At 41.2% G+C, this 8226-nt stretch overlaps 2 protein-coding genes across 2 annotated transcripts in view; one reads left to right on the forward strand and one right to left on the reverse strand.

The window, feature by feature from the left end:
• Positions 1 to 3560: 3560 nt before the first annotated feature.
• On the reverse strand, positions 3561 to 6191 carry irf2bp1 (interferon regulatory factor 2 binding protein 1). The gene is made up of 3 exons (XM_068713143.1): positions 4892 to 6191; positions 4305 to 4620; positions 3561 to 4010 (listed from the first exon to the last, which is right to left on the reverse strand). Exons 1-2 carry the CDS (start codon positions 5905 to 5907, stop codon positions 4350 to 4352), a joined length of 1287 nt encoding a protein of 428 aa, XP_068569244.1. The 5' UTR covers positions 5908 to 6191; the 3' UTR covers positions 3561 to 4010; positions 4305 to 4349.
• Positions 6188 to 8226, forward strand: part of polr1g (RNA polymerase I subunit G) — a 3522-nt gene continuing 1483 nt past the window's right edge. Inside the window, exons 1-3 of the mRNA XM_068713154.1 lie at positions 6188 to 6522; positions 6870 to 7014; positions 8207 to 8226. The exon at positions 8207 to 8226 is cut by the window's right edge and continues 1483 nt beyond it. Of these exons, the coding sequence (XP_068569255.1) occupies positions 6444 to 6522; positions 6870 to 7014; positions 8207 to 8226 (244 nt within the window). The 5' untranslated portion in view covers positions 6188 to 6443. The remainder of the gene's footprint in view (positions 6523 to 6869; positions 7015 to 8206) is intronic.

Genomic DNA, 8226 nt, shown 5'->3' on the forward strand with positions numbered 1-8226 from the left:
CTGTTTTTGCTTTGTCATTTCTGAATGTTTGTGTGTATGCAGTGTGCACTCATCCAGGCAAAGATACTCAGGTGCAAGACCAACAAACCCTGCAGGGCACGAAGGAGGTCTGCACACGTTTTACTTGGTAATGGAAATGTTTTCGCTCTGTAGTGTGAAAGAGAAAAAAATACTCTTGAAGAGGCAGGAACCAGCTGAAATCATGATCACCTGCTGGTCAGCAAACAGGAGGAGAAAATGAAACGCCACAAGATGGCAATCACAGTTGAAAATGGAAACAGCAGGAAAAGAAATACAGAGGATACAATGTTAAATATGACAGACTGAAAAATACAAACACGCGGAGGTCATTTGATGTCTTTTACATTTAGAGACCACGACTTCTATACAAATGTTAACAGGGAGGCAATCACACAACTCCCATCTAATCAGGTCTCTGTACTCATAAGATGTGTGTGTGTGGGAGAGAATACACACTATATCAATGGGGGGGAGGGGGGCGTCTATATCACACCCCAACAACTATTTGATTACTACCGTTCTTATTAAATGAGCATGTGTTTTTCAGGTTGTGTTGTATTTAATGTTTGTTTTTTCCTCCTGGATATCCTGGTGTTTCTATTTTCTGGGGCGCTGTGATCAACATCATTTCTTTTCCTTCCTGTTTGCTGACCAACAGTGATTATGATTAAGATTTGATTGCTGCCTCTAAAAATACAACATGACACAATATCAATGTGTTCCAATGTTGGAAGAGTACACTCAGCTGATGAGAAATAACAAGATGTTACCCTGGATTCATTAAGCAATATTCAGAAAATGGGGGGTGTCTAGAAAATCATTGTATAATCATTATCATAATACCTGAAACCAGAAAGTCACGACACTTTTTTTCCACAAAGAAAGGCATTTAACATGATTTAATCTCAGTGGTTAAACTCAAGAAGCAGAAAAAAACCTCAAGAAGCAGAAAAAAACCTCCAAATAAACAAGCACATGCTTACATCCCATTTAGTTCAGGTTTCTATTTTGTTCATGACGCTGAAATAAACGTAAAAAGGTGACGCGTAGATGAAAAGAAGAGGCGACACGAGGAGGGACCTCGACAATGAGCCGGCTTTACAAAGACTTTGGATGAAAGCAGAAGCCGTCTGCTGGCGACTGAGGGGAAATGGTTTCAGGTGAATCATTAACTGGACAATAAAAAGTAAAAAAAAAATTAAATTTGCCATGCTCCTGCTTCCCCTGAGGTTCCCAGACACAAGACGGTAAACGTTTTAAAAAGGCACTTAACGAGAGAATTGCATGACGTGTCAGTGCATATTAAACTGAAAGTCCACTTCTTCAAAGACATTTCTCTACAACAGACCTGATCTGTGGGATATTATCAATAAAGAAGGCCTATGTCAGTTATATATATATATATATATATATATATATATATATATATATACATATATAAAATCCCCCCAGTACAGTAGACCACATGAGCCTGTAAACAGTAACGGCTTGATGGAGAAAGCCGGTTAAAACCAGATTATATATAGAATATATATATATATATATATATATATATATATATTTTTTTTTCTCCATAAAACATTTACATCCAGAAACACCACATTGGGAATAAAGTTACCTTTGGTTTGTCTGTGCTGCTGTACTGACAGGTACATGCTGCTCGGGCTGGGCGATACAGTCAAAATCTATCAGTCTTGATAATGAGAGAGAGATATATATATATATATATATATATATATATATATATATATATATATATATATATATATATCACGATATTTACTGGTAGTTCAATAAATACACTATATGAAATAAGCACTTGGTTTCGAATACTCCTGTGTGAATTAAATACTTGACAAATGAAAAGAGTATTTTCTCATTTAATGAAAAACTTTAGTGCAAAAATAATCTGATTTTCTTGGTAAATTGAGTTAGTCTGTGCTCGTTATTCTCAATGAAGACGAGGCGATCGCGTATCACCACATCATCACGGTACGATTGAAATGCAATAAATGATCACGTTGAATTATCGCCCAGCCCAACATGCTGCACATAAAGAGAGAATCCACCAAAAAATAAAATAAAATTGTTGTGCTGTTGGACTGTTCAATTTAGGAACATTAAGTCCCTGCAAGCTCCTTCATCAGAAGGACAGTATGTATGTTCACCCACATCAGTTCCACTGACGTGAACTGAACAATAGATATGAATGGAGAGCAAATTCAACTGTGACGTTGTTTGTTCAAATCAATACGATTAATGTCACCATCTGCAACAGAACACATACTTCTAAATACAGTTTACACTCCACTAAAGTGACTTGTCTACTTTTGTGGAGAAACTAATTCATAACCAACATTCTGCTTTTAGGTAGATTCTCACTTTAAAAAGGAAATGATACACAATTGTTTTTAATCACATATTCCAAACCGTTGCATATAATATGACTAAAGATTGCACATCCTATCGTAGATCCATACAGTATATAACATTTAACATTCTAGTATAAAATATAGTCCTAGGCCTATCAATAGATATCTTTTCATACATTCGGGGTAAAGCGTAGGTTGGGCTGGATCTCGTATGAAAGCAACATTTAAATACAGATAACACAATCTGGTCTATGCTTAGAAGGTTGTTTCTACACTCTACAGTAAAGTCAGCTGGATTTAAAGCTGATTAAAAATGCAGGGACACACAGAGAAATGTCATTACTGGCATTCTGTCCATATCTCATGTCGGTTTGCATGATGAGTTTTAAAGATTTCTTTTCTTCCGTTTCATTAAAAAAAAAAAAAAAAAAAAAAAAAAAAAAAAATCTGATTGTGCACCGAAAGACAGATTCAGTCATGAAACAAAAAATACATTTGTATTTCAAATTTAAGGTACACTTTGTCATGATAACTGTCAGTTTTTAATATAAATTGCATTTGTAAAAGCTTAAATATTTAATTTAGACCAAGCAATGGCACGGCAAGTTCCAACTCAGAACCGCCTGCATTTTGTCTGACAGCAGTCGGATGTCTGACCTCCTCCAGGCAGCAGTTTGTTCATCAACAAGATACGGAACAACCGGGGCCACCGTTTCACTATTTCAACATTTGAGTTGGATTTGTCGAAACAAACGTTTGTGCTTTCACAATATTGAGCGGACTGCTAGAATAAAACACTGAACCGTGGCTACTTTCTGTGAGTTCGATGAGGGTCATTAGAAACAATAAACACAACTAAACTAGGTCTGCTAACAAGAAGCTATGATATAATATATATATATATATATATATATATATATATATATATATATATACATATATATATATATATATATATATATATATATACGTATATATATATATATATATATATACGTATATATACGTTTATATATATACGTATGTATACATACATACGTATATATATATATATATATATATATATATATACACACATATATATACATATATATATATATATATATCAATATATATATTGATATATATATATATATATATATATATATTGATATATTAATACACTGGTGGCCATTTAGAGAAGAAGAGACATTTCAGTAGTCCTGTTGGCACTGCTTGTTGTTTCTTAAGGTGCATATTTAAGTCGGGTGTGAGTATATGTTATGTGAGGGTGGTGTACGTTTTTGTTTGTAGAAAAGTGAGACTTTGCTTGCTTGAGCCCGTTTATTTCCAGCTGCTAACAGTAGCTAGCTGGCAGTGCTAATGTGGGCAGTGCTACTACCGACTCTACAAAAAGTAGCCACTGTTCAGCTGTTCATTGGCCCTGAATATCTGACTCACACAGTGCATAATACAAAATTTAAGTCTGATAAAGGTTGATACAATTTGGCGGTGTGAGCAGCTGGAGTCAAGACCTTTGCAGTGGAGGTTTTCTGGACTGTGGGTCGCTGTTGGGCTTCTCTTCTGGGTCTCGCAGAGCTCCATTGCAGACATCTCCTTCTGGTATGCAATACGACTCTGGAACGACAAAAAAAAGCAAACAATATACACAACAAACAATTAAGCCGGGTAAACATCCCACCATATCAAAGCTGTGTGGTATAGATTGGGCAAATACAGTGGGTAATAAACAAATACAGTTACAAAGCTTCTACAATACTCTATAGTTAAGACTGATGAGTCATTGTGTATCCCTTCTGCCTCTCTGAATCTCATCCATCTACCGAATATTAATCAGTTTGTTGCTACAATAATATAGCAAAACTAAGGTGCTCTCTTTATAAAATGGTATCACAATGCAACAGAACCTGCCTGGTACTGTATTGGGTCCTGGTGTGGTTTCCGTGGAACCCGTCATCACGTCTCTCTCTCTTTCTTGACGGTAACGTCTCCGCCGCCGGCTCCGCTCCCGGCTGCAGCTCCAGGCCCGTTCCCCGCTCCGGGTGCGGCAGCTGACGCGGCTCCTGCTCCAGCCGTGCCAAGAATGGTGGAGACCTCTCCCTGCATGAAGGCCCAAGGGGGACTGTTGGGGGAGCTGTCCAACGGACAGCGCTCTCCGCTGGGGCAGTAAACCTCCCCGTCGCCCCGCCGGCTCTGGATGTACACTCTGGTGCACGGGAAGCAGAACCTTAAGTTGGGGAAGGTAGAGAGGACGTTACTACAATTAGCAGTGAGACATAAATATTAGCAACACTAATGATTAATGCAGTAATAACCAACTAATAGTTTAAATAAGTAATAATGTTTTGTTGTATATACAATGTAATAACAAATAAAAAGCCCAGAGAATATAATGAGGTCTTAAACTCCTTCTTTGGTCTGCCTAAATGCCCCAAAACAAAGTACTTTATTCACATGAACATACATTTAAAAGACAAAGAATAGCAAACAAAACATACCTATGCCCCGGCACTGATGGACACTGAACAAAGTGAGTGTCTTCCAGCCTCTCGTGACACAAGGTGCAGGACAGAGTGTTGCCAGTTGAATGGGTGTTACTGGCAGATGCTGACCCCAGCTCAGAGGCACCACTGTGGGGTAACGCCGCGGCTGTGGTGGCCGCCTCTGCCGAGCTGCTGGATCCCAGGGGCTCCCCTCCGGACCTCGAGGTCAGGGGGCGTGGCTGCCTGGCTGGAGACGAGGCCGGCTTGGGACTGGTCTGGCTCACACCTCCGGCCAGGGTCGAGGACGAAGAAGGCATGCCGGCACTCTTGCTGGCGCTGCTGCCAGCCACAGCAGTGTGGATCTGGCTCTGTATTTTGGCCTGGTTCTGGGACGAACTGAGCTCTCGTTCCAGCTCCGGAGTGATGAAAGGGGCTATCCCCATCCCTATCCCCAGCTGTCTGCGGCTCATCTCGGCCAGCACCGGGGCATTGAATATCATGGAGCTGGTCATGGGGGCTGTCCTGGCAGTCAGACCCGCCGGCATGCCCGCAAGTAGCCCGTGGGGAATCCCCGCCATACTTTGAGTTACTAGACTAGGAGGGATAGCAGCGCCTAGCATGGGTCTTCGGCTGCCGCTGGGGCTCTGACGGTTCACTTCTTGAGGCGGCTGGCCGTCACGGTGCAGCCCGTTGGGCGGCACACGAATAGCTGACACGGTGCTTTCTCCTCTTCCTCCCCTTTCGAAGCGGTCCATGTGCAGCCTGCCCCCGTCCGCAGCCCCGTCTCCTCTGCCAGATGTGCCGTGTTTATTGGGCGAGGGACCAGGTGACCTGACGTTACCGTCCTGCATCCCGTGGGTTCGTTTTAACTGTCGGGCATTCGCTATCAGGAACTCGATCTGATTAGCTCCCTCATAGTTCACGCAGCCACGGCAAACCACCTCGCTGAAGTCCCACACCACAGTCCACGGCATCTTTGGCAGGTCGCACAGGTAGCACCACTGGCGCCTGGAGGAGGAGGGGGACGACATGGCTGCTAGTTAGCAGGCTAACCTGAGCGAGTTCAACAGGCCAGCTAGCTAGCTGACGTGCTAGCACACGTTAGCTCTTAACCTATTTAGCGTTTGACAGGTGCACTCCAACTCTTTGCTTTCGAATTTATCCTTTAACGGGCTTCAAACCGCTTCAGAAGAATGTTACACATCCTACGGTTATAAAAGTAGATTAAACTTTGAGGCTGTTTTTGCTCCTTTTTTTCATATGTTTGTTTTGTTTACCCACTTCGGCCTGCTCTTGACTGCTGTCAACTGCTTCCCCGACGGACGGCGGGACGTTACGTAACTTTGCGAGGTGCATTATGGGCGTTTGAGTTTCCTCACCTGGTTTTGTCAGCGCAAACCAACTCACCCTGCATGGTATTGGAACTACAACTACAACTGACACGGAAGTGAGGTAATTAAAGGTCAGAGGTCGTTCGGTGTCAATACATGTGCGTCCGCCGTAGCCATGCGTTTTGAGGAAGAAAACTTCTAATTTGAGCGGTTTGTGGTTATTTGTAATCATAAAAATGCCTCGAGTGATATCATCGAGCGAAGATGAAGAGGACAGTTCTACAACAGAATCACATGGAAAGCAAAAAGAACCCGGTAAGTTCTCACGCGGGTTTTTTTTTTAGCACAAAGCTGGTGTTGTTTGGCAGTTTAACTCAGACATACGAAGCAGACAAGTAAATACACCGTACAGACTGAGCCCCAGATTGTTAGGGTTAACGCATCTGTATTTACTCTTTGACTCATTGAAATAGAACAAATAAAATCGTGTATTTAAAGTACAGATGTTTAACAGCTAGCTCTGACTCAAAATAATGCTCTGCAATTGTCAAAGCCTTGGTCGTGTATCTTTTTATATTGAAGCCAACGAGAGATGGCTCTTCCGTGTATTTTTTATGACCTGTGTTAATGAAATAATGAATGTGTGCCGTTTGGACCCACAGAGAAGAAGACCACCAGGTACCAGTGTCCTGCTGACTTTGTGTCTTTCTGCCATAAGCCCTGCAGCAGCACTCTCACAGAGAGTCTGGAGAAGAGCAAGAATGAGTTGTGGCTCATTAAAGCTCCTGCCAGCTTTAACCCAGAATGGTATGTACAATCTAAAAAAAACATGTCACTGCTTCCAAATAATCTCTCAAGCAGAATGATAAACCTGCTCTGGTGTCGTAGCAAAGATTCAAATCAACAAAAATCTTTGTGGATCAGTGGATCACTGCTTTGGTTCTCCCAGTTTTGAGACTGCATAACTCGTGCCAATAAATTAAAGGGACCCCGTAATGTTTATTAAACAGTGACAAATGTTCATTAAAAAGTTACAAGGACAAAACTAGACTGCTAAAACAATGCCTAATAGTAGCACAAATACACAACAGTCATTACATCAGTGACATTATCTATTTAAAGTTCACTATTGTTGACTAACGTTAGCCATCATAAGGTGCTGGTCATTTCAGACCAAATACGGCTGTAATAGCATTTTTTATTTTCAATTTAATTAATTTGTATACCCCAAAGTCACAAATGTCCACTTCCTCACATCAGAAAATGCAACACAAGTAATAGCAGTAGTAGCACTAATAATAGCAAAATGATAATAGAAATGACTACTTATAATAGCAGTGGATAGAATAAAAAATGAATGCTAATAGTAGCAGTAATAGAAACCTGACTAATAATAATAACTATAGTAGTAGCAGTGGGTGTCAGACAGGGCCACGGTCCAGATATAACCAGGATCCACAGAAACCCGCGAGGCGAGAAAGCACAAAGACTCCGCGGAAGAAGCAAATACATGCCGATGATCCACTTTAAACAATCTCTGTAGCAATTCATGTTGCAGCATAAGAGGTTAGTCACACTTCACATGTAGAGACTGACAGTGGGGGCAGGTTGTGTCTGCTGGGGCCAGCAGGTGGAGCTGGAGATGGGCTCCATGCTAACGGCAACAGCAAGTATTTTTATTTATGTTGCACACTTTATACCCAAAGTGCTTTACAGATTACACAAGATACAACTGATGAAAAACAATAAAAGCAAGCAAGCAAGCAAAAGCCCACAGAATGACATCAATAAAACAAAAGAAAAAAACAAACAAGCAAATGGTTTACAGGCAGCTTGGATTTTAAAGTAGTCGTGGCTCTTCTAGCAGTTTGTCCTACATTAGAGCAGTAGCAATAGACGCTACAAAATTCATTGTGTTGCTGAAGCTTCAGAGAGCTCCCTCAAAGAAAATGACGTAGTTTGGTGCAAGCGTTCTATGACCTCGTCTCCTTCCATCCAGCTTCAGCGGCTTCAAGGTGC

Source organism: Cebidichthys violaceus, unplaced genomic scaffold, assembly GCF_023349555.1.
Source record: "Cebidichthys violaceus isolate CVI_PGR_0920_01 unplaced genomic scaffold, fCebVio1.0.p SCAF_1, whole genome shotgun sequence".
Taxonomy (NCBI): Eukaryota; Metazoa; Chordata; class Actinopteri; order Perciformes; family Stichaeidae; genus Cebidichthys; species Cebidichthys violaceus.

What these genes read in the sequence shown, in the direction of transcription:
- irf2bp1 (XM_068713143.1), bottom strand. Translation starts at nt 5,907, where the DNA reads ATGTCGTCCCCCTCCTCCTCCAGGCGCCAGTGGTGCTACCTGTGCGAC. An exon ending in CCATCAGTGCCGGGGCATAG is followed by an intron (nt 4,621 to 4,891) that starts GTATGTTTTGTT and finishes CCCCAACTTAAG; the next exon opens with GTTCTGCTTCCCGTGCACCA.